Genomic DNA, 18488 nt, shown 5'->3' with positions numbered 1-18488 from the left:
TGCCTCATTCTTCCTTCTCTGAAGTATCAGTGAAAAGAAGTAACTGGAATAATCAAATATGATTTTACTTATTTGTATTTGAGAATTTGATAAATCTTTTGAAATTGTTCTCTATTGTTAATGTAACAGTTCTGATGTTGCACCTGCAGTTTCTTTAAGTGTTTTATTTGTGTGATGGTGGGTTTAAGTAAGACAATATTTTTATGTACCAAAAGTATTTTAGATTTTTCTTTGATCAAAAAAAAAAAAAATGTAATGTTGCCATTTTAGCAACTTTAAACATATTACTCTCAAATATAAATATGCGTTATACTGTATGTATATGTCCTACACAATAATATACCATCTAACTGTTTCATAAATATATGCAAAAAAGACTGCCCCAATACATAAATAATGATCCTAATTTAACAGCTCCAAAAACTTTGACTGCTTCACTGCAAGAGAAAAAGCAAAGACAAACACAGGGCTTAGAAATTAGGATGACACAACAAAAACATATACAGAGATACAGTATATTATAATTTTGATGCATTTGTTTTAAATGGTGTTTTCAGTGAGATACTTCAGCCACCAAGAACAAGGTAAAAGCCTGGTGCTCTCTTAAGACTTTTAAAGAAAATTCGCTCTACCAAATACTTAGCCTTTTCCTATCTGAACTTTTAACCATCTCCTAAAATTATGCTTTACCTCTTAACCACCCCAAAAGGTAAAATGTATTCCCTACTTAAGCAATAAGTATCTAAGCCTTAAACTTAAAATGTAACCTTCACCGTATCCCTAACCTAACCCCTAAAGTGCCCCCTTAATGCTTAACCCCTCCAAATCCTAAACCTCAACCTTAAAACATAAAACTCCCTTAATAACATTAATCCATAAACATAACCCTCACCTTAAACCTGACCCTAACTCTAAAATGTAATACTCAACTTAATAAATTTAATATATATTAAATGTAACCTTCCCCCCTAAAGTGTAACTTTAACACTACCCTCCCCTCACCCTTAACCTCCCTGGCGGTATTCCCGAGTGGGGCTCGGGTTGGGATTTCACTGCCTCGCTGGATCCTGGAAGAGGTTACTTACCTTGTCACCGGGATCCAGCGATGTGTCCCTTTGGCATATGGCAGCCGGATCTTCCGCCCGATGCTTGTGAGCCCCGGCTCCCATCTCCTGCGACGTGACGCTCGCAGGGGGGTAGAATCGGCGGCAAATTTGAAAAGTAAAAAACACAAACACACTGATTTCATTGCAAAATAAAATAATATGATATTAGTTTGCCCCCCCCCCCCCCAGTGCCATTTCCTGCAGTTTTACTGTACTTTATATATATATATACTGTATATATATATATATATATATATATATATGTATATATATATATATATATATATATATATATATATATTATGTATATATATATATATATATATATATATATATATATATATATATATATATATATATATATATATATATATATACAGTATATATATATATATATATATATACACAATATATATATATATATATATATATATATATATATATATATACATATACACACACACATGTATATATGTGTACGTAAATATATATATATATATATATATATATATATATAAAAAATGTGTGTGTATATATACTTTAACTTATTTATAGTCATTTATTATATTATAATTTTTGATTTTGTGTTTCAAACTTTATCATACCTGAGATGTTATAAAGAACAACGCACAGTAAAAAAAAATCATATGCAAATAGTTGGTTTGGGCTGCTCATCCTTAAGAATCACTAGCAAAATAATTGTACTGCTTTCAGCACCTAAAATCGGAAAGAATCATACCACCAGGGAGGTTAATGTGTATGCAAACCCTAACATTGAACTTCTCAATTTTTGTTCTCTATTGTGTTAAATCTACCATTGATAGTGTTTTGTTCCATCTATTTGATATGTATAAAAAATATCCGATAACCCTGCCAAAATCGTATGCGTTAATAACTTTTTTGCCTTTGCTGACCATTATCAGCCAGCTTAGTTCCCAACTGTCTCTGTAGACTACAGGACATCCCCTGTATTATAAAGCTGAGTACAGTAGAAGGCATTCTGTAGTCCTAACACACATTTTGTTCTAGGATGTCAATCTGATCCTCCATTGATATGGTACGGTGAGTAAGCATTATTACCCTATGACAACACATGCAATACTGGTACGTTTGTTAGGTAAAGATAAGGGGGAAAATGGTAGAAAAAATAAAGCTAATGCAGCTATGACTTCTAAGTACTAATAATTAAATAATAATGACTTATTTTTTTGTATTTTGACACTAACACAACCCCCGGTTTTTTTTTGACACTTAACAAGTCAGTGAAAACTAAACTCTAATCTTAACTCTGAAAGTCAACTTTGATAATAGATGGGCTCCATGGCTGAGTCTGATGGGTAAACTTTCCTGATATGTAGATTGAGATGGCGTAGTGAGCTCCTAGTGGGGAACATCGCCCTAATCCCCCCCGCACAGTTTGCGCCCATAAGAGGTGCGGGGGAGGGAGGGGCAGCGGGCTCCCGGGGTGCACCGCCTGATCTTTCCATGGTGTGGAATTTATCTTCCTTGTTTGATATTTGTTACTCCTATACATGCTCCTTCTCTACGGCAATGTCTAATCCCATAATACCTGAATATTGTGTTGTTTTTATTTATCCTTATTAGAATTCTCTATTTACCACTGTACGTTACATTGGTCTGAATTTGTTATGTTATGTTCTTGAAATTAATACAAATTATTGAACAAGAAAGTCAACTTTTAGACCCTGGCCAGAACTATGGCCAAACTCAATTTAACACTAAACTAACTAACACTATACTTAAATTGTGCTGCAGGATGCAGCTGTGCTACAACCAAGCAGGCTCTATGCACAATTCTATTTGCACCCAACTGCAGGCACTTGTGAAGGATGCCCTTCTATGTCTGTTCGCATGTTTCCTCTCCCTGCTTAAAAGACTATATTGAGTATTCGTTTATATGTATGTGACAAACTCCCCTCTTTTGAGTTTTCCACGAGTACCTGGAGAGGACTACTTGCCAGCCTCTTACCATGTGATTATAGTCCCATGTTGAAACACTTCCCTGTGGTTCTGTAATCTGTATGTATGTGATCTGATCGCCATTCAGTAATAATGTGCGCTCAGATCTAAGCTATCTGGGGATATGTTGAATGTACCTGTTTTATGCAATAGCTGCATAGTTATATAGTTTCATGTATTTTGCTGTCTTTTGCTACCATGTGGCTAATGGAGTCTTGCCTCTTTCTTTGGGAGATAAGTGGATCACTTCTCAATTGTCTCCAGGACAAAAGACTGTATAGAACCAGTTTTGGGCATAAAAATCATGAGTACAGCCAGGCCAAAGAGACTTTTACTAACTTTTAAAACCCCTGATCTGATTCGTGCCATTTTTTAATATGTTGTTCCCCTGAATGGATTGATTGTGAATATGTATTTGTATAAAGACTGGATGTATATTTTTGCACCTGGCCCTTCATGGTAATGAGTTAATGGCATATATCTATTTGTTTTTCTCCAGTTTAATCGTAAATTAGTATAGTGTATTCAAGGTATTTAAAGTAGATAATTCCAGACTGCAGGATGCATGTGGTTTACAAAATCATTTATAGTATTTGAAGTATATAAAAAGGCTTACCAATATTGTTGTTACAATTAAAGACCGGTTAGAAAGAGAATCTGTTATATTTGCAGGTTTTTCTTTTTGATTATCTGTCATGTTTAAGCCACTTGAAGGATCCCAAGTTCCAATCTATAAGAAAGGATTGCAACAAAATAGGCAACTTAGCATCAAACATGTCTTAATATAGTATATAAAAACTAACTTAGAGATACAACAAGTACTTATCAGAAAGTAAATGCAAGACTTCTGCGTGTGTCATTATGGTTGATTTACTAAAGAAATATTAAGTGTTGACTTTGAAAGTGTATGTTAAGCTGACTTTGTGAATAAAGTGAAGGTGTGTTCACTTCAATCAGCTCATTGCACATTTTGGCTATTTATATGAACAAAGCTTCACCCTATTTACTAAACTAAGCTTTTACTTTCCAAATTAAACATCCACCACTCCTTTAGTAAATCACTCCCACAGTCATGTCATAAAACCTATGGATCCATAAAACCAAAGGATGATAGTGTTCTAGCTTTTTCTGTTCTGATAAGTGAGGAAAAATAACCAATTTGTTTTAGGCCTGGTTACCACCCAAGTTATTCAGGACAGCAACTGATGAAATTAGTTAAAGACTAGCTTTCAGTTAAAAGAGATGTATGGGGTTTATTTTTTTTAGATTTATACTTATCTAGGAGGATGCAGCATCGATCCAATGCTTCACCTGTCCCTCGGCACCTCTACACTGAGAACCGAGCGATTGAACACCGCTGATCGCTCGGTTCTGACAGCTCCCTGAGCAAAGAGCTGGTGACTGTCAGTCAGAAGCCCTCTGCTCTGCTGAGAGCCTGAGCTGGGTGTTGGTTCAGGATGCTGACTTCCATTGTCGCTCTTTGCCAAAAATGGGTCACAGGAGTGCAAAACGAAATGCACTCCCGTGATACATAGATTGAGTTTTGACGAGTAAAACTAGTTTTGACTGTACATCTCCTTTAAGGGGGATGTTTCTTTATTGCTCTTTTCAGGAACATGGTAAAGACATGCAACTGGACATGTGTAAAGCTAGTAATTTAGCTGAAACCAGGGCAACATTATGGCAAAAAGACAGTTCCAACACATGTCCAAAACATTTAAAGTGTAAGAAACTGACAAAAATGGTTAGTTTTAATATAAATCAGTATTACATATACTAAATGTAATTGCTAATTCTTGTAAAATTAAAAAAAAGAGCTTTGGATGCAAATGTCGTCTGAGCAAAATGAAAGCTAGTGTCAATCATCTTTAACTCCCCATAAACCTTAATAATGAGCAAAAACTACACATTTGATGTTCAATACAGATTTACAAGGTACTTTTATTCTAATTTGAATTCAGGTAAATCATTAAAAATCATAATGTAATTAATTAATTCAGGTAAATCATTAAATCATAAAAAATGGTATACTCTCTATATACATATACATCTCAAAATATATACTAAATTAAAACATTTGTACAGCATTTTTTTGGGCCACACACAGATAAATGTTGCCCATGATGGCCCTGCATTAATTCTAGAAGCACGGGATTGAAATTCAGAAGCATGGGTAATTAGCAGAATAACATTGGAAACAGTTTTGTGGTCATGTATTTTATTTTCAAAGCAGCCCATACAAACAGAAAAAAAGACCAGAAGAAAAAAAGATTTAGCAGCACATTCTATAAAAATAAGTTAATCCCCAGAGGCATAGTGCACTTTACATTTGAAAAAAAAAATTATAACTAATTAATTCACTATTTTTAAAGGATTTCTATGTATCCTCTTTGGTTCCTTGTGACTATATACAGTAATAGACAAATCCCAGTAGGGCATTTTTACTAAAGCAATATAGACTGTGCATGTAGCAAAGTGAGCTTAGAAAATTATGTGACATAGGGGTGAATATATTAAAGGCAAAAACAAAAAATGGTTCATTTTTCCAGAGAATTTTCCCTTTGCAAGAGAAATTTCCTTGGCTTTCCCTTAGCTTAGTGAATGTGGTAAAAATTCGCTTTGCAAAGAATATCCAATCCCTTCCTGGGACATGATTGGATAATGGAAGTCAGCAGAACTTAACTAAGCTAAATGAAAATTTCGTTACAAAGTGAACAACCTATTTGCTTTTAGCAAATCAAATCATCTTGGGTTTACATCAAAAAACTAATTTTACATTTTCCTCACGTGATTCAGTATCCAAAGTACACTCACAGTTCTCCTTACTTTAGTAAATCAACCTCATTATATACAAAACATTGTAATACAAGTTCACTTTTCCTTTTAGCTTTCAGCATACATCATATTATTCAGGTGCATAATGAATCAGATGCAATTACTTGGCAAATATTGTACAGGGAATATGCAGATTTTTAATTTACCTTCAGCATTTTACTAGTTTCAGTTCTTTAAAAACACTCATGGGCATGGTCATTAGCAGTTTATTGTATTACTAATAGTTTAAATTCAATTTAATATCTCAGGACGAAGCAAACTATAAACAACTGCTACATCAAAGCAAACCTCACCACATCACATTTCAATATTTGTGCTAACCATGATCCATAAGGTAAAACATATCAAGTACCTTTTCAAGGCCTTCTTCTTTGAGACTGATCACATCTAAATCAAAGTCAGTCCGTAAGCCATTGGTTTTGTTGAACGTTATTCTGCCTGTGAGGCCTTCCCAGTGAGCCTAAGGTAGAAAAATGCAATTTGCATGAGTAAGGTACATAAAAGTGATCATATTAATGTTTGCAAAAGTAAAAAGATAAAATATTCGACACATTTAAATAATTTACCTTGTGGCTGATTTTCTTTTGTCAGAGTGCTTGTGCTTGCAAGAGTTTCTACATATTTTGATATTGCAACTAAAGGATATATTAATGCTATGTGGCCTGTAAAAAAGCACTGAATTATAAAGTGTTATAGGTGACTGACTACAGGTGATCTGATATAAATATGTAAAAAAGAACTGCTCCGCATAATACATTTGAATGACGCATATGATATAATATCTTAGCAGAGGTAAACAACAGTAAAAAAAAAATTACCCCATTTTAGTGAATGTAATGTATTCTTTGTTGAAAAAAAAATCATAATAAAAATCTATTTTTTCATTCCTATTTTTCTACATATATAATAAAAATGTAAATAGAAAATCCCAAATTTTGAGTTGTCACCAGAGCAGGAACAGAGGGCTATGTTGTGGCTATAAAACAGGAAATGAAATATTCCCAATAGGAAACACATGAAATGTAAAATAAAAATAAATAAAAAGTTTAGCTTTTTTTTTTGCATTAAAGGATTTGTCCACACAAAACCAATATTTCAGTTATAAGTGGAGCCACATGCTCTGTATATTCCTTGATAACTCAACCCAGGATCTCGTTTACATATCTCTTGGATCTGTTCCTGTCTACTTTAAAGTGAGAGTCTTCCCACCCACTTTTGCTTACTCCCACTACTTCACTATTCACCATAATGTAAAATAAACAATAAACAGCAAGTAGAGTGGGACTGCCTCACAATGGCAATAGCTGGTGTAACAGTCTAAAAAAATAAAGGCTAAGTTTGCCTTTTTTTGCCTTTTAACCTCCCTGGCGGTATGATTGTTTCCAATTTTAGGTGCTGAAAGTGGTACAATTATCTTGCATGTAATTCTTAAGGACGAGCAGCCCAAACCAACTATTTACATATGATTTTTTTTACTGTGCTTTCTTCTTTATAACATCTCGGGTATGATAAAGTTTGAAACACAAAATCATAAATTATAATATAATAAATAGCCATAAATAAGTTAAAGTATATGCACACATATATATATATATTATATATATATATATATATATGTATATATTATATATATATATATATATATATATATATATATATATATATATATATATATATTATATATATATATATATATATATATATATATATATATATATATACATGTATACATATACAGTCAGGTCCATAAATATTGGGACATCGACACAATTCTAATCTTTTTGGCTCTATACACTACCACAATGGATTTGAAATGAAACAAACAAGATGCTTTAACTGAAGACTTTCAGCTTTAATTTGAGGGTATTTACATCCAAATCAGGTGAACAGTGTAGGAATTACAACAGTTTGTATATGTGCCACCCACTTTTTAAGGGACCAAAAGTAATGGGACAGATTAACAATCATAAATCAAACTTTCACTTTTTAATACTTGGTTGCAAATCCTTTTCAGTCAATTACAGCCTGAAGTCTGTAATGCATAGACATCACCAGATGCTGGGTTTCATCCCTGGTGATGCTCTGCCAGGCCTCTACTGTCACTGTCTTCAGCAAGTGAAATGCATGCTCAATCGGATTCAGGTCATGTGATTGACTTGGCCATTGCATAACATTCCACTTCTTTCCCTTAAAACTCTTTGGTTGCTTTCACAGTATGCTTCGGGTCATTGTCCATCTGCACTGTCAAGCACCGTTCAATGAGTTCTGAAGCATTTGGCTGAATATGAGCAGATAATATTGCCCAAAACACTTCAGAATTCATCCTGCTGCTTTTGTCAGCAGTCACATCATTAATAAATACAAGAGAACCAGTTCCATTGGCAGCCATACATGCCCACGCCATGACTTTACCACCACCATGCTTCACTGATGAGGTGGTATGCTTTGGGTCATGAGTAGTTCCTTTCCTTCTCCATACTCTTCTCTTACCATCACTCTGGTACAAGTTGATCTTGGTCTCATCTGTCCATAGGATGTTGTTCCAGAACTGTGAAGGCTTTTTTAGATGTTGTTTGGCAAACTCTAATCTGGCCTTCCTGTTTTGAGGCTCACCAATGGTTTACATCTTGTGGTGAACCCTCTATATTCACTCTGGTGAAGTCTTCTCTTGATTGTTGACTTTGACACACATACACCTACCTCCTGGAGAGTGTTCTTGATCTGGCCAACTGTTGTGAAGGGTGTTTTCTTCACCAGGGAAAGAATTCTTCGGTAATCCACCACAGTTGTTTTCCATGGTCTTCCGGGTCTTTAAGTGTTGCTGAGCTCACTGGTGTGTTCTTTCTTTTTAAGGGTGTTCCAAACAGTTGATTTGGCAACACCTAAAGTTTTTGCTATCTCTCTGATGGGTTTGTTTGTTTTTTCAGCCTAATGATGGCTTGCTTCACTGATAGTGACAGCTCTTTGGATATCATATTGAGAGTTGACAGCAACCTATTCCAAATGCAAATAGCAACACTTGAAATGAACTCTGGACCTTTTATCTGCTCCTTGTAAATGGGATAATGAGGGGGTAACACACACCAAGCCATGGAACAGCTGAGCAGCCAAATGTCCCATTACTTTTGGTCCCTTAAAAAGTGGGAGGCACGTATACAAACTGTTGTAATTCCTACACCTTTCACCTGATTTGGATGTAAATATCCTCAAATTAAAGCTGAAAGTCTGCAGTTAGAGCACATCTTGGTTGTTTCATTTCAAATCCATTGTGGTGGTGTATAGAGCCAAAAAGATTAGAATTGTGTAGATGTCCCAATATTTATGGACCTGACTATATATATATATATATATATATATATATATATATATATACATATATAGATAGATACCTATATATGTGTATGTATATATATATATATATATATATATATATATATATATATATATATATATATATATATACACACACACGTATGTAAAACTGCAGGCAAGGGCACTGGGGGGCAATCTAATGTCAATTTATTTTATTTGGTAATGTAATCCAATAGGATTACAATATATCAGTGTGTTTGTGTGTTTTACTTTTTGAATTTTCCACGGTTCCACCCCCTGCGGCACGACGCATGCAGGGAATGGAAGCCGAGGCACATAGCATCAGGCAGAAGATCCGGCCTCCGTATGCTGCCGGAATACATCACTGGATCCTGCGGACAAGGTAAGTAACCTCTCTTCCAGGATCCAGCGATGCTACCTGGCGGTACCCCGAGTGGGGCTCGGTGTTAGTGCTAATGGCACTGAAACTTCCACCCCCAGCCACACCTGGGAGTACCACCAAGGAGGTTAACCACTTCAATACAGGGACCTTTCACCCCCTTCCTGCCCAGGCCAATTTTCAGCTTTCAGTGCTCTCACACTTTAAATGACAATTGCGCGGGCATGATACACTGTACCCATATGAATTTTTTATCATTTTTTTTACACAAATAGAGATTTATTTTAGTGATATTTAATCACCGCAGGGTTTTTTATTTCCTTATAAAGACAGACAATTTTGAAAAAAAAAATTTTTTCTAATTTTCTGTGAGTAAATTTTGAAATTTAGTAATTTTTCTCCTTCACTGATGTGCGCTTATGAGGCGATACTGATGGGCACTGATAGGCTGCACTGATGGGCACTGATGAGGTGGCAATTATGGGCACTAATGAGGTGGCATTGTTGGGCACCAATATGGTGGCACTGATGAGGAGGTACTAATATGCCGCACTGATGGGCACTGATAGGTGGCACTGATAGGAGGCACTGGTGAGCACTGATAGGTGGCACTGATGAGCACTGATAGGTGGCAGTAATGTGCACTGAGATGTGGCACTGATGGGCATTGATAGGTGGCACTGATGGGCATTGGTTGGGGGGACTTATGGGCACTTTTTTTACTTCATAGTAATCAGGGCACTGATGATCATTGCTCTAATTACCTGTCCTAGGCTCTCCTTTGAGGAGGAGCCACTGATCGGCTCTCCTCGCCACACATTCTGACAGTGTGAGGTGAGGAGATCCGATAAACTACACTATACGGCAATACAGTGCGGCCATGATCTATGACGGTGTCTCAGAACGAGAGCCGCACCGTTTCGCCGTCATTTGATGGTGGGCGGGCGGCAAGTGGTTAAGGGGGCCTCCAGAGCCCGCACCCTCCATGTGAATGGGTCAGGGTATGTACTACCCTGACCCAGTCACCAAAAAAGTGCACAAAAACAACAAACAGGAGACAATTTTTTGACAAATGCTTTTTAAAAAAAAGAAAAAAACGATTTCCCTCAATATAAATCCATCGCCAATCACGTTGCTCGCCAGACCGCCGACCTGAAAAATAAAAAAAAATAAAAAATGATCCCCCTTCTATGACGACCGCCTGCTTAATGCCTCCTCTGAGCTTTGACAGTTCTTATATAGGTAAGGGCGGGGTCACCTGGCAATGTCACCTGGTGGCCCTACCCCCTTGTAACATCAGAAATTGGTGCATGCTGGGTGGTAGCGAGCAAGCAGGTAGGGGCATTTTATTGCAGAAAAGTCAGTGCATGTCTCTTTTTCAATAAAAGCCTGCCTGCTTGCTGTTTCTTACAGTTGAACTTCAGTTCTGCTTTAATAATTTGTATGTTCATATGATTATGTTATTCAAATTTGGTATGTGCTTGGCAGTTGTTAAGGGCACTACTCTTGACGTTATATGCAGTATTATATGGAAAAAAAAATATTACAGCACCAGGTGACACCAACCCTATTGACGCCACTGAGAGGAACATTTTGCAAAGGGCAATTCTGCCTGCCAATGAAGCTTGCATAAAATGGAGAGTCCCAGATCTGGGTATAAGTTTTCTTACTAGAATATTATAGCTGTGGCAGAGCAAGTTCTGACTAGGAGACATGAGTTGTGTTCCTAAATAAGTCAGGAATGAAGATGTTGCCCATGAGAAAGAGGTCACACAAGATATTTTTGATTTAGTGGCGCTGTCTAGACAAATGTCAATCAGATGGGATTTAGAGTGATTGATTTTGTAAAGAGAAATTGCACTAAAATGTTCCAGTATGTCTTGTATAGCAGGGAAGGAGTGTAGCGATAGTTAGAGACAACAAGACACTGTCAGCATAAAGACCTGCTTTGTGCTTCGTATTGCCAACAGTAATTCCTGAGACTCCGGGGCTAGAACAAATAAGTTGTGAAAGGGGTTCCATATTAAGGGAAAATATGAGTGAGGGATATTGGGTATCCCTGTGCCATTGGCAAGGATCAGGGAAGAGACCTGATGTCCAGACTCTGGTACTGGGGACCATATATGCTTGAATAGCCTGGCATACATGGCCTGTTATGCCAATATTTTTTTTTTCAGAAAATTAGTCAAGTAATCCCAATGGACCCTGTCAGATGACTTCTTTGCATCCAATGAAAGGAGCTGAGAAGGTATATGATAGTGTTCGGACCATTGCAGTAGGTCAATAAATCTCCTGGTGCCATCTGAGTTTTACCATCCAGTTTTAAAACCTACCTAATCTGGATGGAGCAGGAGAGGTATGAGGGAAACCATATGGGTTGCTAAAAGCTTGGCAAAAATCTGAATGTTAGTGTTTAGAAGGGAAGTGGGTCAGTAATTATCATTGCTGTCTGGAGATTTGCCATATTACATACAGTGGAGATCGAAAGTTTGGGCACCCCAGGCAAAAATTTGTATTAATGTGCATAAAGAAGCCAAGAAAAGATGGAAAAATCTTCAAAAGGCATCAAATTCCAGATTAGACATTCTTATAATATCGAGAAATATTTCTTCATATGTGTTGACCATGGGCAGTGAAGCAGAAGGACCCGTGAGTTGGGGGTGAGGGACGCTAACTCATCCAAACAACTGCGGGAACAAGGGGCACACACTGCACAGAGATGTCAAAAACATAGAAGGGGGAGATAGGGCCGTGGGGGATTTTTATGGTGCCATAGAGCTAAATATACACACAATTCAAAAGGAAATAGTATAGCATTTAACAACTTTATTTATACAGACAAACAAATTTAAAAAACTTGTCAAAAGTAGCAAAAATTTACATGACAATTTCACAAACAAAACCATAGTAGTATAATTTTATAAGTGGAACATGGACTGATAAGCAGTGAACCATAATGGATAATAGAGTAAAATATCCCTATTACAGGGTAGCAATGTGGTCCATGTCCAATTGAGCACTTGACATGTTTTGCGGTTGTTGAACCGCTTCTTCAGAAGTTTAATGTATAAAAAGTGAGCTGAAACAATAAACAAAAAGCGTCAAAAACATTTAATACATCACAGAAACACAAAGTGACAACAGTCAGGAGAGCCGCCAAAAACGCCAAGACCAACACAATACCACCTCCACCAGTGATGTTGAGAGAAGGGGAACAGGAAAGCCGCATCAAAAAGCCCCCTAGGCGGGTGTGGTGCGGCTATAGAGGGAGCCGCCAAAACAGTGTGCATGTATATTATATATTATTGATGGTAGAAATATGAAAAGGAAAAAAAAAGAAGAAAAAAGATAGCTACTTTTCCTGAGGTGCGGATATATCTAGTGAAATATGGAAATGTTTGCCCATATACTCATTTCTTATTTCTACTTATTTCATATAATTAATTGTAATTACCTTACTCTAGGATCCTTGATTACCGTCATGAAATATTCAGAGTGGCCTCTTTTAGCATGAATATCATTGGCTGATTTTTTACCCCCTCATTTACAAACATAATCCATCTGCTTTCAAGCAATATAGGTGGGATTTAAGGTCATACATAGGCGTGCTTTGTGCCTTTTCTTGTTTTTTTTCCTTTTCATATTTCTACCATCAATAATATATAATATACATGCACACTGTTTTGGCGGCTCCCTCTATAGCCGTACCACCCCTGCCTGGGGGGCTTTTTGATGCGGCTTTCCTGTTCCCCTTCTCTCAACATCACTGGTGGAGGTGGTATTGTGTTGGTCTTGCCGTTTTTGGTGGCTCTCCTGACTGTGTTGTCACCTTGTGTTTCTGTGATGTATTTAATGTTTTTGACGCTTTTTTTTATTGTTTCAGCTCACTTTTTATACATTAAACTTCTGAAGAAGCGGTTCAACAACCGCGAAACATGTCAAGTGCTCAATTGGACATGGACCACATTGCTACTCTGTAATAGGGATATTTTACTCTATTATCCATTATGGTTCACTGCTTATCAGTCCTTGTTCCACTTATAAAATGATACTACTATGGTTTTGTTTGTGAAAATGTCATGTATATTCTTGCTACTTTTGACAAGTTTTTAAAATGTGTTTGTCTTTATAAATAAAGTTGTTAAATGTTATACTATTTCTTTTTGAATTGTGTGTATTTTTAGCTCTATGGCACCATAAAAATCCCCCACAGCCCTATCTCCCCTTCTATGTTTTTGACGTCTGTGCAGTGTTTGCCTCTTGTTCCCGCAGTTGTTTGGGTGAGTTAGCGTCCCTCACCCCCAACTGACGGGTCCTTCTGCTTCACTGCCCATGGTCAACACATATGAAGGAATATTTCTCGACTTCAATTGGGACGAAGGTGCTTTTTGTTATCCCTTCTTTAAATTGCCCTCCCCCCCCTCTTTTTCAATTTCTTATACAATGTCAACAAAAGTTAGATTTTATTTCCATCATTGACACTTTCAAAATTATAGAAAACAAAAAAATGGCGTCTGCAAAAGTTTGGGCACCCTGCAGAATTTATAGCATGCACTGCCCCCTTTGCAAGGCTGAGACCTGCCAGTGTCATGGATTGTTCACAATCATCATCTTGGAAGACCAGGTGATGTCAATCTCAAAGGTTTTAAATGCCCAGACTCATCTGACCTTGCCCCAACAATCAGCACCATGGGATCTTCTAAGCAGTTGTCTAGAAAACTGAAACTGAAAATAGTTGACGCTCACAAAGCTGGAGAAGGCTATAAGTAGATAGCAAAGCGTTTTCAGATGTCAATATCCTCTGTTTGGAATGTAATTAAGAAATGGCAGTCATCAGGAACAGTGGAAGTTAAAGCAAGATCTGGAAGACCAAGAAAAATATCAGACAGAACAGCTCACAGGATTGTGAGAAAAACAATTCAAAACCCACGTTTGACTGCATAATCCCTCCAGAAAGATCTGGCAGACACTGGAGTTGTTGTACATTAGTCCACTATAAGAGATACTTGTACAAATATGGTCTTCATGGAAAAGTCATCAGAAGAAAACCTCTTCTACATCCTCACCACAAAAATCAGCGTTTGAACTTTGCAAATTAACATACAGACAAGCCTGATGCATTTTGGAAACAAGTTCTGTGGACCGATGAGGTTAAAATTGAACTTTTTGGCCGGAATGAGCAAAGGTACGTTTGGAGAAGAAGGGACACAGAATTTAATGAAAAGAACCTCTGTCCAACTGTTAGGCATGGGGTGGATCAATCCTGCTTTGGGGTTGTATTGCAGCCAGTGGCACAGGGAACATCTCACAAGTAGAAGGAAAAATGGATTCAATAAAATTTCAGCAAATTTTGGATGGTAACTTGATGCCATCATCTGTGAAAAGCTGAAGTTAAATAGAGGATAGCTTCTACAAATGGATAATGATCCTAAACACATCTTGAAATCCATGGGGGATTACATCAAGAGGCATAAACTGAAGGTTTTGCCATGGCCTTCACAATCTCCTGACCTCAACATAATTGAAAATCTATGGATAGACCTTAAAAGAGCAGTGCGTGACAGACAGCCCAGAAACCTCAAAGAACTGGAAGACTTTTGTAAGGAAGAATGGGCAAAGATACCTCAAACAAGAATTGAAAGACTCTTGGCTGGCTACAAAAAGCGTTTACAAGCTGTAATATTTGCCAAAGGGGGCAGTACAAGATAGTAACTCTGCAGGGTGGCCAAACTTTTGCAGACGCCATTTTTTTATTTTCTAATATTTTGAAAGTGTAAATGATGGAAATAAAATCTAACTTTTGTTGACATATTATAAGAATGTCTAATATGTAATCTGATGCCTTTTGGAGATTTTTCCATCTTTCCTTGGCTTCTTTATGCACATTAATACAAATTTTTACCTGGGGTGCCCAAACTTTCGATCTCCACTGTACATGGGGTGAGAGCAAAAATATATTTTATAGTACTAATTATTAAACACATCTGGCCCTGGGTATTAATGTAAAGGTTGGGACAAGATCATTTTTTTAATGTCTGTTTCTGTAAATGGAGTGGATAGACTCATAAGCTGATTGGGGGTCACAGTTGGCAGTAATAATGTAGTCGAGAAATTGTTGAATATCCCCAGATGAGGGGTTGGTTTACATGAAAGATGTATTGGGATTATATAATTGAGGATAAAATTTGCTGAAAAAATTTGCGATATCTCGGGGGTTGGTTAATTTCTGATCCTTGCGTCCATGAAGAAAAGATAATGAAGGAAATATGCATTCAGATAGCAGCAATCCTTAAATTATTTGAAAGAAGGAAGGATTGGGAGACAAGGATTTTTTGGCACAACAAGGTTATAAAAATTAATTTTTTTATTATTATTAAATTCATATAAAAGCAGGGGAAGACATTCACTATAAAAAATATGACCTTATCAAAGGCCCAAAATACTATATACAGATTATATAGCAGTTTGTTTTTCGCCAAATCCTTGACCGTTACAATTTCAAGGATCTCTATCCTCTACTTACTACATGAGCCATTCTCCTGAAATCCACGATACCCTCCTCGTTACTCACGAATGATGCTGATGCACATGTCTTGTTCTACAATACTATACAGGTATGTGTAAAATACTACCTTGCCCATAATAGGTGTTACAAGGGATACCTTTATACACCAGTTATATTTCTAAATATCATATATTACAGCATGGATCCCCACATATAACCTTCGGTATGCCGCTAGATCCTTCCTGCCCACTGCTCCCCATATGCCTGGATATGATCATGTGTTAAATGGCAGTTAATTACTGACATAATGTGTTGTATGTAAAGAAATTTATTATGTGGCTTTAATTCCATGAGCTGCACTTGTTGAAACGAACTAATGACATTCTATGTTGGTTTCTTAAACATGTATATTTATTACACAGAGTATCCTATTAAAATGCTCCAAATGAAGCTTTCAAATAAGGCGAAACATGTTGAGCAATGTTGAATATGTATCCTTGAACTTCTGAATACAACATCAGCTGGTCTAGTGGGATGGCAGTCCTTGTCCTCTGTCATCCTTCGGCAAGATCCGTCTGATGTCAAGTATTTGCCTATATACAAATGTGCAATATTCTCTGTATATCTTATATGGAATTAACATCTAAACAAACTGCTACATAATCTGTATATAGTATTTTGGGCCTTTGATAAGGTCATATTTTTTATAGTGAATGTCTTCCCCTGCTTTTATATGAATTTAATAATAATAAAAAATTTAATTTTTATAACCTTGTTGTGCCAAAAAATCCTTGTCTCCCAATCCTTCCTTCTTTCATGAAGAAAAGATATTTTCATTCATGGAAGTTGACATTTGCATTGCTTAGCCAACAGGGAGCCTATTTTGTTCCCCTGAGAATAAGAGTTGAGGTCGAGCTTCCTAATTTTATAATCATGACCCTTTTGCAGATGTGTCATGAGTTTATGTCTGCGGATATGAAGGTGAGTTTTGCTTTGGTCAGTAAGTGAGGCCTTATGCTTTTTCTCACAAATATTGTTTATTAATTGGGTAGTTGTTTCTTATCATTTTTCATTTCTTATAGGTGCTTAACTTAATTAGTAGGCCCCTGATGTATGCTTTTTCTGAATTTTATAGCACAAGATAATTTGTTACAGTGTCAGAGTTCAGTCAGAAAAAGGACTGAATCCCAAATTTGACCTCCTATTCTTTGCATGCAGGGGGTGCATGGATGTGAGCTATTAAGCCTCCAAACTGTAGAGGAGCTACCTGATGGTTTAGATAGAAGGTCATTGAAGACAAGGACATGGTCAGACCATGTAATCAACCAAATCTGGGCTAGTAATTGTTTGTAGGGTATATATATCAACAAGGAAATAGTCTATCCTTGAATAAACCCTTGGGGTTTTGAAAAATGTTTAATCCCTTTCAAAGTCATGGAGAGTTGGAGACAGTGCCAAGCATTAAAGAAATCCTCAGACTGTAGACAACAAGAGAGTACGATAGTGTGCCTTCTGTTTGCGTTAAAGAAGTGGTGGGAGAAGTAGTGAATATGGCATTTTGGAGGATTGTGGTTGTGAAAATGCATTTCCTGAATGCGAATCCACATTAAATCACAAGCATTGCTCTTTTGAAAGGACTATTAAGCCCTTTAGCATTAATGGACATCATGCAGACAAGTAGGAGGTGCTGTGAGTTGGCAGTTTATTACAATGACCCTGCAAAGAATCATCCTCAGTAGAGAACAGGTTGTAGATCACATCATGGTAGAAGCATTTCAGATAGCAACTGAAGAATTTAAGAAATGTGGATTCAGACAAGAAAAGATACAACAGTCAAAATAGAAAACAATAACAGGAGATCAAGAAACAGTGGTGTGCATGGGATATCTCTTAATAGGAAGACATGAGCATATGGATTTAGAGTTAGCTGCTGATATCCATTTTTCCTTAACATAAAAGAAGTGAGGTGTTCAAGTTTAAAAACTCTATGAGCACGGCGAATAATATAATCTTGAGAGTTATGTATAGGCAGTAGTATTTTGCATAGCTGGGATATCAGCTCAGTATTGGTAAGTGATTCAGGGATATCTCTAAATTGTATATTATCTCCTAGATCTATCTTCAAGGTCAGCAATTTTATTTTTAAGTATCTGAATTTCAGCAATATGGTTGTCCTGGGATTCCACTAATTTGTTATAGGCTTTGGTGTATTCTACCATTTAAAATTCAGTGTGAGCTGTTCTCTCCCCTATGTGATCAACCTGGGATTGCAAATACATAACAGATCTTTGTAGGTCTTTTTGGAGAACCTTCTTTAATGAAATAAGCATAGAATACAGTGTGTGCTCCG

At 36.7% G+C, this 18488-nt stretch overlaps 1 protein-coding gene across 2 annotated transcripts in view; it reads right to left on the bottom strand.

Moving 5' to 3' along the window:
- Positions 1 to 18488, bottom strand: part of GRIK2 (glutamate ionotropic receptor kainate type subunit 2) — a 994545-nt gene that overhangs the window by 322054 nt on the left and 654003 nt on the right. For both annotated transcript variants that reach the window (XM_082249558.1, XM_082249559.1), the window contains exons 8-9: positions 6274 to 6381; positions 3703 to 3816 (exon numbers count right to left, since the gene is read on the bottom strand). In XM_082249558.1, the coding sequence (XP_082105684.1) occupies positions 3703 to 3816; positions 6274 to 6381 (222 nt within the window). The remainder of the gene's footprint in view (positions 1 to 3702; positions 3817 to 6273; positions 6382 to 18488) is intronic.

This window comes from Pelophylax lessonae, assembly GCF_965119305.1.
Source record: "Pelophylax lessonae genome assembly, chromosome: 3".
Taxonomy (NCBI): Eukaryota; Metazoa; Chordata; class Amphibia; order Anura; family Ranidae; genus Pelophylax; species Pelophylax lessonae.
This window is presented reverse-complemented; position numbering and strand designations above follow the sequence as displayed.